The sequence below is a fragment of the Lithobates pipiens genome, unplaced genomic scaffold, assembly GCF_037356315.1.
Source record: "Lithobates pipiens isolate NorthernLeopardFrog02 unplaced genomic scaffold, aLitPip1_a1.2 Scaffold_3, whole genome shotgun sequence".
Lineage (NCBI taxonomy): Eukaryota > Metazoa > Chordata > Amphibia > Anura > Ranidae > Lithobates > Lithobates pipiens.
In genome coordinates this window covers 233,446,645-233,465,450 of record NW_027507790.1, presented here as the reverse complement: position 1 = coordinate 233,465,450, position 18,806 = coordinate 233,446,645, and the positions used below count along the sequence as shown (strand labels likewise).

At 42.2% G+C, this 18,806-nt stretch overlaps 1 protein-coding gene across 2 annotated transcripts in view; it reads right to left on the bottom strand.

Moving 5' to 3' along the window:
* Nucleotides 1-5,637: 5,637 nt before the first annotated feature.
* NPR3 (natriuretic peptide receptor 3) overlaps nucleotides 5,638-18,806 on the bottom strand; it is a 154,057-nt gene continuing 140,888 nt past the window's right edge. The window contains exons 7-8 of one of the 2 annotated variants that reach the window (XM_077462893.1): nucleotides 14,013-14,097; nucleotides 5,638-5,755 (exon numbers count right to left, since the gene is read on the bottom strand). In XM_077462893.1, the coding sequence (XP_077319019.1) occupies nucleotides 5,644-5,755; nucleotides 14,013-14,097 (197 nt within the window). In that variant the 3' untranslated portion in view covers nucleotides 5,638-5,643. Of the gene's footprint in view, nucleotides 5,756-14,012; nucleotides 14,101-18,806 lie in introns of both variants that reach the window. The other variant, XM_077462892.1, reaches the window with a different exon arrangement.

Below are 18,806 nucleotides of genomic sequence, written 5' to 3'. Positions count from 1 at the left end.
GGGGTATATCTTCCAGGGGTCAATTGGTTAAACTAAGGGAAAATTCCCTTGCATAGTGAACAGCCTATTTGCCTTTAGAAGTTAAATCCAGTGCAAGCTTGCCTGCTAAAAACTTATGTTGCGATGACTGAAATTGTCCTGAATTCACTGGTCAATAGCATATTGGGGTGAGGATTGGGTCATTTATGCCCAGGGGGTGATAATGAGCATCTCGGTCCACTGCAACACTTGCTTTCTTTTACAGAGTTATGTTTTAGCATTTTGGAAAACCTATACACAACCTGGGTGGTTCTTCCCTCTTGTCACAGAGAAAAGACATTAGTCACACTTGTGATTCAGCTCCTGGCACTACAGAGGACAAACAGATGTCTTGGTAGGCATCATTCTCACAGAGACCTATGGGTAGCCTAACTATTGCCATTAAATTACAATAAGTTACAAGTGGCTTGTTATTTGTTCAAAATTGTTGAATAGCACAAATATATCTCATATGCAGCCTCCGAACTCCATTATAGGATGATAACCATATTATATATTAAAGCCGTTAAAAAAATGTGTTTAACAAAAATAAAACCATTTTTCTGTATACTAAGCAACATATGAAATCACCATTTTACATCAGTGGAGATAGCCACTGTGCCAAACACAACAGCACTTGTATTCACTTTTTGAAATTAAAGACATGTATTGCAGCAAAGTTTAGTTTTATATCATTATTTACTATTACAAATATGTTATTATTATAAAAAAAAAAAAAAAGACAAAAATACATTAAACATTTATGTGAACGTAAAAAACAAAATGGCAGTGAATCTAAAATAAACCAAAAACAATCAGCTTATTTTTCAATACATTGTGAAAATATGAAATGCTATCCTGCTGTAAAGTAATGTACAAATTAAGATTAAAATAAGGGAATTTTGTAAATAAAAAAAATCAGTTACACTTTATAGATCACATGATTTTTCAAAAGTAACAAGTAATAGTGGTTCAAAAATGAAATGATCTTGTAGCTCGGTCAGCTACTTTTTACACAAAACACCTAGATTCAAAAGTCATTATCTAAGGGCTCATGCACAATGGTGTTATAAGACAATACTCTTATGCTTTAAACTCAACCTTGGCAATGACCCCTATATTGCCCACGCATGCCCTTTACATGGCCACAATGGTAGAGCTGAAAAAAAAATCTGTCCTATAAGCTTTTTTCAATAATTTTGTGACTATACCTTGACAACCCTTTTTCCAATATGGCATTGTGAAAATCCTGCGGGAGTCACCCTAATTATTTCATGTTTTTGGACAAGGTTATTTGCAAATCAAATTTACGTGAACAAATAATGAAACACATCCAGCTCAGCTAGAGGGGGCTGAATGCATAAGATGATTTTTAATTTTTCTCAGGCAAATCAAGTCTATTTCACAGCAAGGCAGTGGACAACACATTCATCCAGATGCTTGCTATTTTTAAAGCAAATTAAAAAAGCCAACCCAATCAAATTCTGAAAGGTAAAGAACACGTGTTTAACGTGTATTTTATAGGAAGGGATAATGTGTGCTCAAAATGCAAAGTAACAAGTTGAAAGGTGATCAATTTATTCTTCAATCATTTTCACCAACAAAAGCTGCAATAAATGGTTTAAATTTTACAAAATTTTTTTTTTTTAGAAATAGTAAATTTTTGTAAATATTGCTTTTATTTAGTGATAATTATAGCCACATAATTGCCTCTACTGGTCCAATAAAAAGCTATATTTTGATTTATAGCATTTAAAACTAGTTAGATAAAGCAAAAATGCTTGAGAGATAAAAAATATTTCCAAAGGGAAAAAAATGAGATGAAAATGTGTAGGGTAATCAATAACATTAAAAGAAAAAATATTCTCTTGGCAGGGCAAGTCCAAGGCCTCATATCTGAAATATGTTATATTACCAAAAGTATTAGGATGCCTGCACATGAACTTTAATGTCACCCAGTCTTAGTTCACAGGGTGCAATATTGAGTTGGCCCACCCTTTTCAGCTATAACAGCTTCAACTCTTCTGGGAAGGCTGTCCACAAGGTTTAGAAGTGTGTTTAAGGGAATGTTTGACCATTCTTCCAGAAGCGCATTTGTGAGGTCAGGCACTTATGTGGACAAGAAGGTTTGGCTCACAGTCTCTGCTCTAATTCATCCCAAAGGTGTTCTATCGGGTTGAGGTCAGGACTTTGTGAAGGCCAGTCAAGTTCCTCCACCCCAAACTTGCTCATCCACACTATATTGCCAAAAGTATTGGGCCACCCCTCAAAATCATTGGTGGAGGGGGGGTTATGGCATGGGGTTGTTTTTCAGGGGTTGGGCTTGGTCCCATAGGGAACTTTCAAGGCATCAGCATACCAAGACATTTTGGACAATTTCACGCTCCCAACTTGGGGATGGCCCCTTCCTGTTGGCCCCAACATGACTGTGCACCAGTGCACAAACCTAGGTCCATAAAGACATGGATGAGCAAGTTTGTGGTGGAGAAACTTGACTGGCCTGCACAGAGTGCTGACCTCAACCTGATAGAACACCTTTGGTATGAATTAGAGTGGAGACTGCAAACTAGGCTTCCTCGTCCAACATCAGTGCCTGACCTCACAAATGCATTTCTGGAATAATGGTCAAACATTTCCATACACACATTCCTAAACCTTGTGGACAGCCTTCCCAGAAGAGTTGAAGCTGTTATAGCTGCAAAGGGTGGGCCAACTCAATATTAAATCCTACGGACTAAAACTGGGATGCCATTAAAGTTCATGTGCGTGTAAAAGCAGGTTTCCCAATACTTTTAGCAATATAGTGTATTATGCTTGTCCATTTTTTTGCAGCAAAACTCATGCAATTTGGTGCATGAAATTGCATTAAGCATAAAAAAAACAATTTTTTCTTATGTGAATGGTCCCAATCTGTGGGCTGCAGAAAGGGGAACTATAGGGCGCATTCACATCTACATGGGTGTGTTATCACACATGCTGCAATCCTGCAATCCACATGGAACAGTGTGAATCCAGCCTCAATTTTTTTATATTGTTCTAAAGTATTCTACCTCATATTGTGCTAAAAGGTTTTACTATATACAACTAAGCTGTTGGGTTTTAAACATTAATATATCTATAATTAATACAAAAAATCCAAGGTTATTAAATTAAAAAAATGTAAGCAAGGGTTTTGTAGATTCCTTTACAAATGGAAGCGTTTAGGAAAATAGAAAACCTGACCTGCTATAAAAAGAGGGTATTTTTTCTCTAACTATTGTTAGAAAATCCTTTCAACTAAAAAAAACTTTTTTTATTTACAGAGAACACTGATCAAAACATTCTACTTTGTGTGATGTCATTTTTTTTTTTTTTTTACATGACAAACACAAATAAAACAAAATAACAAAATCTAAGCAGGATAACAAAAAAAAAAATAATTGTTAGAATGGAATGTCTTCTCTATAAAAAAAAGGTATTTTGCTGTACAAGAATATATGGTAAATGGTATTTACACGTATATCTAAATATAATATTATCCAAATTTGGTGATATTTGCAAACATTTGTAAATATTTCATAAGGTCCCAGAAATAAGTTGAATTTCACATAGCCTGCCCATGAACAAACCTAAGTCATGCATCTATTCTGACATGAAATATTATACAGTGCCTTGAAAAAAGTATTCACACCCCTTGAAATTTTCCACATTTTGTCATGTTACAACCAAAAACGTAAATGTATATATTTTTTTAAAATATTTCTTATTGAAAGGCTTGCATGATACACAAAAAAGCAGACATCGACGTAAATGTATTTTATTGGGATTTTATGTAATAGACCAACACAAAGTGGAATATAATTGTGAAGTGGAAGAAAATTTTATTTTTAGTTAGGGGTAGCAGAGTAAAGGGGGCTGAATACAAATGCACGCCACACTTTTCTGACATTTAGTTGTAAAACATTTTGAAAACCATTTATAATTTTTCTTCCACTTCACATAACATTCCAATAAAATACATTAACAATTTTGGTTGTAACATGACAAAATGTGGAAAATTCCAAGGGGTAGGAATACTTTTTCAACACACTGTAAGTTTGTTTTCCCTGTGACAGAAACTAAGTCTTTCAAAATAAAAATTTATAAAATAATTAGTATGTTTCAGTGGGTTCCTTCTTTTAATTTAAAACAAAAAAATAGGCATATTTAAAAAAAAAAAAGTAATTGTACCAATGAGATGTCAAGGAGTTCTGCATTTTAATACACATATTTTGTTAACGCTAGTTTTAGTTTAGTTGTTCTAGAAAATGATACAGTTCACCAAATTTGCTCCACATAGTGTGGTATTGTAAATCCCAGCCAGAGCAATTTGTATTCTTATCATCAAGCAAAACATTAGTCTTTTTTTAAAGACTTTAATTATATTACAGGTATTTTTAGTGGTATAGCACAAATATTGGAATTTCTTTATTACCTGTTTTATGCTTTTCCAGAGTAAGTGCCCAGCTGGGACCACACTATATAATCAACTGCAGCACCACGTCCTCTCTCAAACAACAGATTGCTTTTGGTCTAACCATTTCATCATAGGCACTAAGACAGAACTAATAGTTATACGGCTACATCCATTTTGAGTATTCATTTTTTTTTTAAGTAGAGTTCCAAATTCCAAGAATATGAAATCTCTATACGCTTTGGAATTTCTGTAGTTTCAAATTATTACGCCTGTAGTAGAGGAAGATATGTTCAACTGTTAACACAGTTTTATCAATATTAAATAAAACCTATACAAAAAAAAACAAAAAACTGAACAACCAGTTCAGCTAAGTTATCCTGAATATATATATAATACAGCAAAGCATTATAACATCCACAGGATTACAATCATGGCCTGTGCTCACTAAAAGGGTGACCTTTCATTTACAGCTCCAAGTCATACAGAAGAGCTATACAGGGACTGAGCAAACTTGAACAAATTCAATAAGATGGACAGAAATGTGGGCTTCAGTGCTTCATTGTATTTGCATTCAACTCAGCAGAGTCAATTTAGGCTCTTTTATGTACCTTTAAAATTGCTAAGCAAATTGTCGCATTGAAAATTGTTTCAGTTAGCCTATTTTCAGCTGCAATTCAATACACATAAATTTAAAAAAATCAATTACATTATTTTTTTCTACATCTTGTTAAAATAAACTGACATTTTTGACAATGCCACTTTATTAGCTAATAAAGCCATGTGAAATGACATTTTTTTTTAAATCTGTAAATGCAACAGGAAAGCGTCACCTCCATCTAAAAAAAAAAAAAAATTGCAAAGGGCCCTATGATAACAAAAAAAAAAAAAAAAGAAAAATTTTATCCAGCGCAAATTTTACCAATTTGCTTCAAACTGTCCCTTTTCATGAGATGAAAGGCCATGTGGCATCGTATGATTACTAAATCATTCCTGAGATTCTGAAAAAAAAAAAAAAAAAAAAACAAGAATATGATTCTGCTACTCTTCTGTGAGCGATCCATCTGACGCAGAGATGTCTTTGGTTGCATCTTCATAAAATCTAATACACATACATACACATATATATATATGTATATATATATATATATATATATATATATATATATATATATATATATATATTTTTTTTTTTAGGCTGCAGAGAAGTTAGATCTTATGGAGTCTTCTCGAAGTTGCCTGTGTTTGCCGATGTTGCAGTCATCATGAGGATTTCGCCTTTCAATAGTTATTCTGTATTTCTTCCTATATAAAAAAAACAAACAATTATGACTGTGTGAAAAGGGCTGAAGATGAGACACCACTGCACTGTCCCTTATTATTTATGCAAGGGATCTGCAATTAGCGGACCTCCAGCTGTTGCAAAACTACAAGTCCCATCATGCCTCTGCCTCTGGGAGTCATGCTTGTGGCTGTCAGAGTCTGGCTATGCCTCATGGGAATTGTAGTTCTGCAACAGCTGGAGGTCTGCTAATTGCATATCCCTGATTTATGCCTTGAAGTGACCCTGTCACATCAGTACAACAAATATTGCTGAACTCCCGACACAAAAAATGTAATGCAAATATATTATTCTTCAATAGAAGAACTGTGCCCCCCCCCTCCCCCCACAGTTCTTATATTGAAGAATATATTTGCATTACATTTTTTTGTACTGATTTTTACTGTATTTTTTGGACTTGGTAGATGGGGAATCAAGCAAGTCCAAAAAATACAGTAAAAATCTGTACAAAAAATATTGCTGAACTCCCGACACAAAAAATGTAATGCAAATATATTCTATACAGGCTGCTTGCAGAAAACTACAGGATGGGGCGGATGGGGCGGATACAAGACCACTTACCCTGCATAAGAAGAGAGACAAGGGGTATGTGGTCTATATTACCGGACGCTACTGCACAAAGGCAAAATTATGGGGGATTACTGATTTTGAAGAAACACACTAAGCATGTCATGATTCAACTAAATGTACACATGTAAATACTTACCTTTCCAGGAGGCAGTCAGGCTTTCTCGGTCGGTTTAACGAAAATAAAGCATTTGTTTAGGGATGAGCCGAACACCCCCCGGTTCGGTTCGCACCAGAACTTTCGAACGGACCCCACGTTCGTTACGAACGTTAGAACCCCATTGAAGTCTATGGGACTCGAACGTTCGAAATGGAAAGTGCTAATTTTAATGGCTAATATGCAAGATACTGTCCTAAAAAGGGTTTAGAGACCTGGCTCCTGCCCCAGGGGACATGGGTCAATGCAAAAAAAAGTTTTAAAAACGGCCGTTTTTGCGAGAGCACTGATTTTAATGACGATTAAAGTGAAAAAAAAAAAGTGAAATATTCCTTTAAATATGGTGCCTGTGGGGGGTCTGTAGTATGCCTGTGAAGTGACACGTGTTTCCCGTGTTTAGAACAGTCCCTGCACAAAATGACATTTAACGGAAATAACACCATTTAAAACTGCTTGCGGTTTTAATGTTATATCGGGTTCCTGCAATATGGTTGAAAATCATTCAGAAAAATGGCATGGGTAGCCCTCCCTGCCCATTACCAGCCTATTTGGGTCTTGTACGCATATTAAGGGGAACCCTGTACCCATATTAAAAAAAGGAAATGTGTGTGGCCCCCAGGCCCTATATACTCAGAACAGCAGTATACAGGCGGTGCAAACAAGACAGGGACTGTGTAGGTTTGTTGTGTTAAGTTGAATCTGTTTGTAATTTTCAACTGGTACATTTTTAAAGTGTAGCTCCAGTCAAAAAAACTATTTTTAAGCTTTTTGGAAAACATAGGGAAGGGTTATCACCCCTGTATAATTTGTTTTGTCGTCCATCTTTTTTCATCTCACTTGCTGCTGTCTCCTTGCGTTTGCAAGTAGGAGATGTTTGTAAGTTGGATGTTTGAAAGTAGGGGCCTGCCCTATATGCTCTGCAGAAATGGCGGAACAAGGTGTTGGTTTTGCCACAACATTGTAAGCCCTCAAAGTGACTCTTGGTGGGCGCTGGAGCGCCCTGCTGTGAATGATTATATCAAGAATTGTAATTACATGCCATTGTTGAACAGTGGTAGAAAAATTTACCTTTGGTGGTTGTGGTGCTGGTGCCACAACACTATAAGTCCTCACCGTTACTCTGGGTGGGCACAGGAAGGGGCCCTCCTGTGAAATATTATATCAAGAATTGTAATTACATGTCCCTGTTAAACAGGGGCAGAAAAATTTGGCCTTAGGCACTGCTGCTGGTGCCACCACACTGCAACCTCTTCCATATACTCTAGTTTTTTTGCTGGAATTAGCCCTGCTGCAAAGCATTGCATCAAAAATTGTACTTAAATGCCCCTGTTAAACAGGGGCAGAAAAATTGGGCCTTAGGCACTGGTGCTGGTGCCACCACACTGCAACCTCTGCCATATACTCTAGTTTTATTGCAGGAATTAGCCCTGCTGCAAAGCATTGCATCAAAAATTGTACTTAAACGCCCCTGTTAAACAGGGGCAGAAAAATTGGGCCTTAGGCACTGGTGCTGGTGCCACCACACTGCAACCTCTGCCATATACTCTAGTTTTATTGCAGGAATTAGCCCTGCTGCAAAGCATTGCATCAAAAATTGTAATTAAATGCCCCTGTTAAACAGGGGCAGAAAAATTGGGCCTTAGGCACTGGTGCTGGTGCCACCACACTGCAACCTCTGCCATATACTCTAGTTTTATTGCAGGAATTAGCCCTGCTGCAAAGCATTGCATCAAAAATTGTAATTAAACGCCCCTGTTAAACAGGGGCAGAAAAATTGGGCTGCTGGCATCACCCAGAACCAAAAATGTTCTTCGAACATATCAGCGGAGGAGGAAGAGGATAGACAATCAACATAACAGGACAGTCACTCAGCATCAGCATAGGCAGTCTTGAAGGGATGTGGTATTTCAAAAAAAATTATTCGGTTACATCAGCTTCAGGTGCTTGGTAGCTGTGGGTGATCCAAGACTGATTCATCTTGATGAAGGTCAGTCTATCAACTGATTCGGTGGACAGGCGCACCCTGTGATCGGTAACAACGCCACCAGCAGCACTGAAGGTGCGTTCCGAAAGAACGCTGGATGCAGGACAGGCCAGTAGCTCAATTGCATACTGTGCAAGCTCTGGCCAGTGATCCATCCTCAAGACCCAGTAAGCCAGAGGATTTTCGGTGGGAAAGGTGTCCAAGTCTGACCTTGCCCCTAGGTATTCCTGCACCATGTAAATCAGACGCTGGCGATGGGTGCTGGAACCAATCATACCTTGGGGCTGCGTACTAAAAAATTGTCTGAAAGCATCAGTCAGACGGCCACCTTCTCCACCGCTCCTTCTGACCGATGCCTCAGCAACACGTTGTCCAGGACCAGGAGTTTGTAACCTCCCAGTCTCTGGGAACGCGTTGCACAGAGCTTTCTGCAAGGCCTCCCGGAGATGTCTCATCCTCTGCTCCCTCTGCGATGGCAAGATAAGGTCGGCAACCTTACCCTTGTACCGTGGATCAAGGAGAGTGGCCAGCCAGTAATGGTCCCTCTCCTTGATCCAAAGAATACGAGGATCCTTCCGCAGGCTTTGCAGGATCAGGGAGGCCATGCAGCGTAGGTTAGCTGAGGCATTCGGTCCGGAGTCCTCTGGGTCACTAAGGACAACATGATCCGCAGCTACCTCCTCCCAGCCACGTACAAGTCCACGTGTTTCTTGGGACTGTAAATCATCCCTATAAGACTGCTGCTGCTGATGCTGAGTGCCAGCCTCCACCTCCATGCTGACACAATCATCCTCCTCCTCCTCTTCCTCCTCCTCATCCTCTTCCTGTGTGATGGGTGGCACAGCAGGAACACTGTCTGGATAAAGGGGGCCTTGAGAGGCAAGGAAGTCCTCCTCTTCCTGCCTCTGTTCTGCCTCAAGTGCCCTGTCCATTATTCCACGCAGCGTATGCTCCAAGAGGTGGACAAGAGGTACAGTGTCACTGATGCATGCACTGTCACTGCTCACCATCCTTGTGGCCTCCTCAAACGGTGACAGGACAGTGCATGCATCCCTGATCATGCCCCACTGGCGTGGTGAAAAAAACCAAGCTCCCCTGACCCTATCCTGGTGCCGTAGTCGCACAGGTACTCATTGATGGCCCTCTGCTGCATGTGCAGCCGCTGCAGCATGGCCAATGTTGAGTTCCATCTGGTGGGCATGTCACATATAAGGCGGTTCTTGGGCAGGTTCAACTCCTTTTGGAGCTCAGCCAGCCGAGCACAGGCATTAAATGATCGGCAGAAATGCACACAGACTTTCCTGGCCTGCTTCAGGACATCCTGTAAGCCGGGGTACCTGCCCAAGAACCGCTGCACCACCAGGTTAAGGACGTGAGCTACACAGGGCACATGGGTCAGTTGTCCCTGTCGGAGGGCGGAGAGGAGGTTGGTGCCATTGTCGCAAACCACCATTCCTGGCTTAAGCTGGCGTGGCGTCAACCACCTCTCGGCCTGCCCCTGCAGAGCTGACAAAGCATCCGCCCCAGTGTGGTTCCTGTCCCCCAAACAAACCAGCGCAACCACGGCATGGCATCGTTTTGCCTGCGTACTTGCGTAGCCCCTGCAACGCCTACGGAGCACCGCTGGTTCTGAGGACAGAGCACTGGAAGAGGCCATGGAGGAAGAAGAAGAGGAGGGGGTGGAGGAGAGAGGTGTGTCACAACCAATAGTAGCATTTTGGAGGCGTGGTGGCGGAACAACCTCCAACACTACTGCACCTTGTCCTGCATCCTTCCCAGCAGCCAGAAGAGTGACCCAATGGGCCGTGAAAGACAGGTAACGTCCCTGTCTATGCCTGCTGGACCATGAGTCAGCGGTAATATGCACCTTACCGCTGACCGCCCTGTCCAGCGAGGCAAGGACATTGCCTTCCACATGCCGGTAGAGAGCCGGAATCGCCTTCCGTGAGAAAAAGTGGCGTTTGGGGACCTGCCACTGAGGAACCGCACATTGTACAAACTCACGGAAGGGGGCCGAGTCTACCAACTGAAAAGGCAGCAGTTGAAGTGCTAGCAATTTAGCCAAGCTAGCATTCAACCGCTGGGCATGTGGATGGCTGGGAGTAAACTTCTTCCGCCGGTCCAGCAGCTGGGGCAGGGACATTTGCCTGCTATAATCGGACGTGGGTGTACCGCTAGCAGAGTTCCCGGAAGCACTTGGCTGTAACACACCTGATTCTACACCTTCATTCCTCTCAGAGCAGGTTTCAGAGAGGACTGAAGGTCTAGTGGGGTTGGAGATGCCAGCTGATGAGGAGCAAGGAGAGGTCCGCTTTGTTATTTGGTGTGGGTCTTTGAGGTACGCTTGCCAACGAGCTGCATGGCAGGTCAACATATGTCTGGTCAAGCATGTGGTGCCCAAGCGGCTGATGTTTTGGCCACGTGAGATACGCTTGAGACATATGTTGCAAATAGCAGCGGTGCGATCTGATGCACTCGTCTCAAAAAAGGCCCACACCAAAGAACTTTTAGAATAACGCGCAGAGGCAGCGCTCTGCACAGGCGGAGCTCTGCGGTGTGATTCAGTCGGTGTGCTGCCCCTAAGCTGGCCCCCGGAGGGCATCCTGCCTCGTTGGACATGTGCCTCCTCCTCCTCCTCCCTCCTTCCAGGCACCCACGTGGAGTCAGTGCCCTCATCATCCCCTCCCTCTTCATCGCTGTAGCAAACCTGGCAGTATGCTGCAGCTTGTGGAACATGACTGCCAGATTGCTGTCCTTCTTGAGCATCCCCTCTCTCTGCGCTCACGCTACTGCCTTCCTCTAGCTGAGTGTCATCATCAGAGCCCACCAAACACTGGGCATCCTCCTGGAGCATGTACCCAACACTGTGCTCAAAGAGTTCAGGAGACTCCTCAGGAGGACGTGGTGGGTCTAGGGAAGGAGTCACTGATGATGACATTGAGAGGAGGGAAGACGATGCGTTGGCAGCTGCTTTGCGACTACCCTGAGACTGGGTGAGAGAGGATGAGGAGGATGAAGAGGGCTTGGTCATCCACTCTACCAAGTCGTTGGCATGTTGCGGTTCAACATGTCCAGCTGCCGAAAAGAAGGACAAGCATGTCCCATGGCCACGTGCTGATGACAATGCACCGCGTCCACGACCAGCACTGTTGTCTCTAGACACAGAGCCTGCTTGCCCTCTTTTATCGGCTCGCGTCTGTCTGCCTCTCCTTGCTGGCCTTCCAGACATGGTAATGGCCTGAAGGGAGTTGGGTAAAACAGCAGTTGGGTAGTTTATATTGTGCTGGAGGCACACACAACTTCCAATAACTCCTGCAGATGGCAATTGGGCTCAAATAGAGAACAGCTATGTAGGTGGATTATAGCGGTATGTACTGGGTACAGAGCACGCAGACAGCACGCACTATCTCCTAACACTACTGACTGCAAGCTCTATTATTAACGATAGATCACTAGCTATATAGGTTAGGTGAATATCGCGGTGTATACTGCGGTCAGGGCACGCAGACAATAACCAGAAAACAGCAGAGATAAAGGGGTATATACAGATGTATACTGTGCTGTGCTGGAGGCACACACAACTTCCAATAACTCCTGCAGATGGCAATTGGGCTCAAATAGAGAACAGCTATGTAGGTGGATTATAGCGGTATGTACTGGGTACAGAGCACGCAGACAGCACGCACTATCTCCTAACACTACTGACTGCAAGCTCTATTATTAAAGATATATAAATATAGTGAAGTGAATAGTGAATATAGTGGTGTATACTGCGGTCAGGGCACAGACAATAACCACTACACAACAGCAAGATAGGAAATCAGCCAAAAACGATCGGTGTGTACTGTGTTGAAGGTACACAGAACACCCACTGCTTCAGATGCTAACACACTACACGAGGCCGCCTCAATGGCGGCCTTATATAGTGTGGGGCGTGCACTACACAGCCTCAGCTATGATTGGCCACAGGCATCCTGCCTGTGGCCAATCATGGCTCTCCTCGCTGCTGGCGCTGCGATTGGCCAAGCATGCGGGGTCACAGTGCATGCTTGGCCAATCATGAGCCAGCAATGCACTGCGCCATCGCAGTGCATTGTGGGCCGTGAGCGCCATGCGAATTTTGACGCGAACGGACCAAGTGTTCGGATTTCGCCGAACGGACGAACAGCCAATGTTCGAGTCGAATGTACGTTCGACTCGAACACGAAGCTCATCCCTACATTTGTTTATGTCGGATCTTTTGGTTTTCGGATTCTGCAGCTTTGTTATTGTTTGTTAAAACGATAACGAAAATACCTGACATTAGGACGTAAATTGCATTCAGATGAAAACGAATGCACATGTCTAGTGGTTCCTTCCACTGGCCTCTCCACTGCTGTGCTCTGTAGTGATGTAGCAGCAAGCAAGAGAAACTCTAGAACCCAGCTGGGAACAGGCTGTAGGACACACCTGGAAGTGGTGGATAGCGTTTATTGATTGGTTTGCGCAAAAGTTATAGCATCTACAAACTATGGAATATTTTATATTATTACAAATTTTTTCACTTGTAATGGCAGCAATCAGCAACTTATAGCGGGTCTGCGTTATTTCGGCGAACAATCGTACACTAATCAAGACTTTTTTGGAGACCAGTGACAATAATACAGTGATCAGTGTTAAAATAATGCACAGCGGCAATCAAAGGCTTAACTGTGTGCCTAGCCAGTGTTTGTTTACAGTGTGGCAGGTGCTTTTACTAGGGGAAGGCGTGGATTCATGTCCCTGTTTTGCAGAGATACAAGATACATGCCTTCCCTCCTGACAGAATGGCAATCTGCCTTGTTTACATAGGCAGACTGCAGTTCCTCCTCTGTACCAAATGATCAGTGGGTGTCATTGGCTCCCGCTGTAAATGATCACAGTGGGAGCGAGCCGCTGATGTTACCCAAAAGTGCAGGATCACACACACACACACTGATTCTGCACACAGTAAAACTGCTGTAGGTTGGTCCCTACGTGGTTAACAGCATCCTCATATACACTGTATATCTCAATTATTGCAGTTATGTTTTCTTTGAAAGAAAAATGTTAATTAAATTTTAAATGTACTTTGTATACACAACATTTTTTTCTTTATATCAGCTTCTCTAATTCATTACAAAGGAACATTTAAACTGGGAAACATAAATCCAGCACTAGGAGCCAATCGGATTCTGCTGCACAGCGATGTGCTCACAGTGATCATGCTGAAGAAGAGCAGACTTGGTGATTGATTAGTATGTTACTGTTCCTTTTGTTGTCCAAGCAGTAGGTTGGTAGTGTGGCCAAACCCTGCCCTTGCATTAGTAGAGGTCGAGATGTGCTAACTGGTTGCCTGGATTGTAGGGTTAGGAAGAATTACAAATCCTTTAGCAGTAAAAAGTTGAAATACAAGCATTCTGGAGTTCAGCTTTAAATAAATTGTATGTAAAAACTAGAACTTGGTGGATTAATAAACAAGTACTGTGCTGCTTATTAGAAATTTAGAACACACCTGAAAAAGTAGAATGCCATTAAAAGTCCTGTGCCTAGAAAGGCGCCGACAACAATACCGGTAACTGCCGATTCTCCTAAGCCACCTGCTTAAAGATACAAAAAGGAAAATATTTGTGTTATTTTTAAATAACATGAGATAAAAAAAAAAATAGAAAATACAATACCAGAGCAGAATGTATGGGACAAAAATGTACACCCTAACTAAATAACATCTTCCTAAATCAGTGTGTATCAAACAAATGGCATTGTTTTGGCAACAACAGGCATATTTTATTTAAAAGAGACGTTTGGGATTTTAAAAAAACACACACATACTCTCTTAGGTGGATGCAGCATCGGACTGTCCCCCTCCACCTCTAAGACAGAGAACTGAGTGATTAAAGACAGCTGATCGCTCAGTTCTCGGTCTTCAGTGAGCAGTCAGTCGTCACTCTCTGCTCTGATCCTCCATCGCTCATTAGAGCACTGGGCTGTGGAGGGGGATTGGAGCGGTTGGCTCAGATTCTCAGCAGATCGCTGAGAAGATGAGCCAGTTGCCGTTCCAAGCATCTGGGTGGCTTAAAGTCGAGATCTCTTTAGAGTCTCAACCGGCTGAATGATGTCAGGTCACAGGAGTGCAGAACAAAGCGTACTCCTGTCATCCCCAGGATCACATGAGTACAATATAGTTAATATAATACTGTTTTCAGTTTTTTGTTTTGTATTTTTCATCTCAATGGTTCTTATCTCCTCTTGGCTCTTTACAGTCACTCCCTGTCTACATGCTTTCACTCCAGCAATGGCTGCATGTAATTTATTGTGGGGGGTTTCCTTATGGTGAAAACAATGAACTGTGTCTGCATAATGTATAGTGAAATGGCCACTTGCAGTGTCCATTAGAAGCCCATGCAACAGGGTGACAACGTAGGAACACAACTGGGAAACAGTTGTTACTCTATAACTTAATGACCTAAACTAGCCTTTTTCAACCAGGGTGCTGGGGAGACTTCTGAGTTCTTCAGGGGTGCCTTGGCAAAATGCCTAAAACTTGCCACAAATTGGCCAAAAATTGTCATTAACCGCTTACAGACCGGACCATTTTGCTGGTCAAAGACCAGACCACTTTTTTGCGATTCGGCACTGCGTCGCTTTAACTGACAATTGCACGGTCGTGCGACGTGGCTCCCAAACAAAATTGACGTTCTTTTTTTCCCACAAATAGAGCTTTCTTTTGGTGGTATTTGATCACCCCTGCGGTTTTTATTTTTTGCGCTATAAACAAAAATAGAGCGACAATTTTGAAAAAAACACATTATTTTTTACTTTTTGTTATAATAAATATCCCCCAAAAATATATAAAAAACATTTTTTTCCCTCAGTTTAGGCCGATACGTATTCTTCTACATATTTTTGGTAAAAAAAATCGCAATAAGCGATTATTGATTGGTTTGCGCAAAAGTTATAGCGTTTACAAAATAGGGATAGTTTTATGGCATTTTTATTAATAATTTTTTATTATTATTTTTTTTTTACTAGTAATGGCGCCGATCAGCGATTTTTATTGTGACTGCAACATTATGGTGGACACATCGGACATTTTTGACACATTTTTGGGACCATTGTCAGTTATACAGCAATCACTGCTATATAAATGCAGTGATTCCTGTGTAAATGACACTGGCAGTGAAGGGTTAACCAGTGGGAGGCAGTGTAGGGGTTAAGTGTTCCTAGGGGTGTGTTACTAACTCTGGGGGGTTGGGCTTTCATTTAGTGAACACTGATCTCTGCTCCAATCACATGGAGCAGAGATCAGCATCACTAGTTGCTAGGCAGAATGGAGAAATTCTGTTTACAACGGCATTTCTCCATTCAGCCGTCCCATGAGACGATCGCGAGTAAGCCCGCGGCGATCAAGTCTGCGGGACCCGCGACTGGACTCACGGAGGTCCCGACCGGCATGCTCGCGATGGCAGGGCGGCATTGAAGATTGGACGTACCTGTACGCCAATATGCCTGCCCGTGCCATTCTGCCGACGTACATCGGCGTGCGCTGGCCGGGAATCGGTTAATGTGCAGTTTTATATCCTTGGGCATTGTGTGGGTCAGCCACTGGCATCCGAACAACCAATTATTATATATATATTGGTTGATAGGGAGGATATAAGGTGCCTGCACATCCTTGTTTGTCCTCTTGCCCCTCTCTGTCAGCACTGGAGTCATGTTAACGGAGAAAGGGAGAGAAACTGAAGGAGAAGAGAAACATTGGCATACTAGTCAGTAACAGTGTGCAATGGTGGAGGAATAAATCACCTCTAATATTGGGTGGTCTGCGTGTTTATATTGCTGCAATATGTAAAACTATTAGTTTAATTTTTTACATTTTAGAATTGGGTGCCTTGAGGCTGTGAAGAAATTAACCACTTGCCAACCGGCTCAGGCCGATATATGTTGGCAGAATGGCACATACAGGCATATTAACATAACTGTACATTGCCCTTTAAGACTCGGCATTGTGGGCACACGCACCCGCCGCAAAGCTCCAAGGGTGTGATCGTGGGTCCCGTGGACTCCATGTCCACGGGGATACCCATGATCGTCTCACGGAGAAGAAGAACAGGGAAATGCTGAAGTAAACAAGCATGTAGTGACAGGACAACTCATCACAGCTCCCTGTGATCGGGAGAGGTGATCAGTGTCATGACACACGTAGCCCATCCCCCCTACAGTTAGAAAACATCCCTAGGACACACTTAACCCCTTCAGTGCCCCCTAGTGGTTAACCCCTTCACTGTCAGTCCCATTTACACAGTAATGTATTTTTAATCGCACTGATTGCCGTATAAATGTGAATGGTCCCAAAATAGAGCTAAAAGTGTCTGATCTGTCCACCATATTACCAAAAATATGTAGAAGAATACGTATCGGCCTAAACTGAGGAAAAAAAAGTTTTTTTTATATTTTTTGGGGGGATATTTATTATAGCAAAAAGTAAAAAATATTGTTTTTTTTTTCAAAATTGTCACTCTTTTTTTGTTTATAGCGCAAAAAAATAAAAACCGCAGAGGTGATCACATCCCACCAAAAGAAAGCTCTATTTGTGGGAAAAAAAGGATGTCAATTTTGTTTGGGAGCCACGTCACACGACTGCGCAACTGTCAGCTAAATTGACACAGTGCCGAAACGCAAAAAGTGCTCTGGTCTTTGGCCAACCAAATGGTCCGGGGCTGAAGTGGTTAAAAGGGTACCATGACTGAAAAAAGGTTGGCAAACACTGACCTAAACAAAAACTTTCATGGCAGAATCACCAGGTATTATTTTTATTAAAAGCTGAAAATTCAAAAAATACTAGATTTGAGTATTAAATACTATTATGGCAGATATGCCAAAGCTGTGACACAGAAACAATTTCCCAATGACCAGAATAAGGCGATTTAGAAAGAGACGAATATGAAAACAAGGTTAAAAGAAAAGTTTTCCTTTAACCACTTAAAGACCCCCCCAAGTACATATACTGTGGCAGGGTGGCCCTTAAAGTGGTTGTAAACCCTTACAAACCACTTTGACCTACAGGTAAGCCTAGATTAAGGCTTAGCTGTAGGTCCAAGAAAAATCTCTTAAACCTACACGGTTTAGGAGATATTTACAAAAAGACAGGCACCGCTGTCTACGGCACATGCGCCATAGACAGCGGCGCGCTGGGGCATTGGGCATGCCGCTGCTAACGGCGATATGCCATTAGTGGCGGCTCCCGTGCGCATGCGCGGGAGTGACGTAATCGCTGCTCCGGCGCTGTGAGTGGCCGGAGCAGCAATAGCCGGAAGAAGATGGACACTTCGTGCTACAGGGGACAGCGGTGACATTGCTGGCTCCTGTGTCAGGTAAGTGACACATACTGTAATAGTAGCCCATTATGCTTTACTTTTGCAGGGAGACAAAGAGGAAGTAAACCCATCAGGGTTTGCTTCCTCTTTAAGTGCAAAATCATGTACCTGTACGTGATTTTTTTTCTTGGGTCTGGGGCACACGCGCTCGCTGCCAGCGACCCACTCCCGCTGTGATTAGACACAACGAGAGCCAATCAGCAGGTTCGGCGGACCCATAGTCTGCCGGCACCCAGCTATCACACCTGAGCCTGACAGAACGGCAGTCTGCCAGTGGGGAAGATAGAGATCTTGTTTTTCTGCTAGGCAGGAACACAGGTTTCTGTCTTTCCCCAGTCAAAGCATCTCCCACACAGTTAGCAAGCACTCTCATGGAATACATTTAACCCTTTGATTGCTCCTAATGTTAACCCCTTCCCTGGCAGTGTCATTAGTACAGTGTCAGTGCATTTGTGCACTGCATTGGTGTCACTAGTCCCCAAAAAGTGTCACTTGGGGTAAGATTTGTCTGCCGAAATGTCGCAGTCGCGCTAAAAATCATTGATCACCGCCATTACTAGTGGAAAAAAATAATCTATCCCATAGTTTGTAGACACTACAAACCAATCAATATACGCTTATTGTAATTTTTTTACAAAAAACATGTAGCAGAATACATATTGGCCTAAATTGATGAAGAAATTCGATTTTTTTAAATTATTTTGTTGGATGTGTTTTATAGCAGAATGTAAAAAATATTGTTTTTTTTTCAAAATTGTCTATCCTTTTTCGTTTATAGCGCAAAAAATAAAAACCGCAGAGGTGAGCAAATAACAACAAAAGAAAGCTCTATTTGTGGTGGAAAAAAGAACATTAAATTTATTCGGGCACAGCATTGCATGACCGCGCAAGGGTCAGTTAAAGCAACGCAGTGCTGGATCGCAAAAAATGGC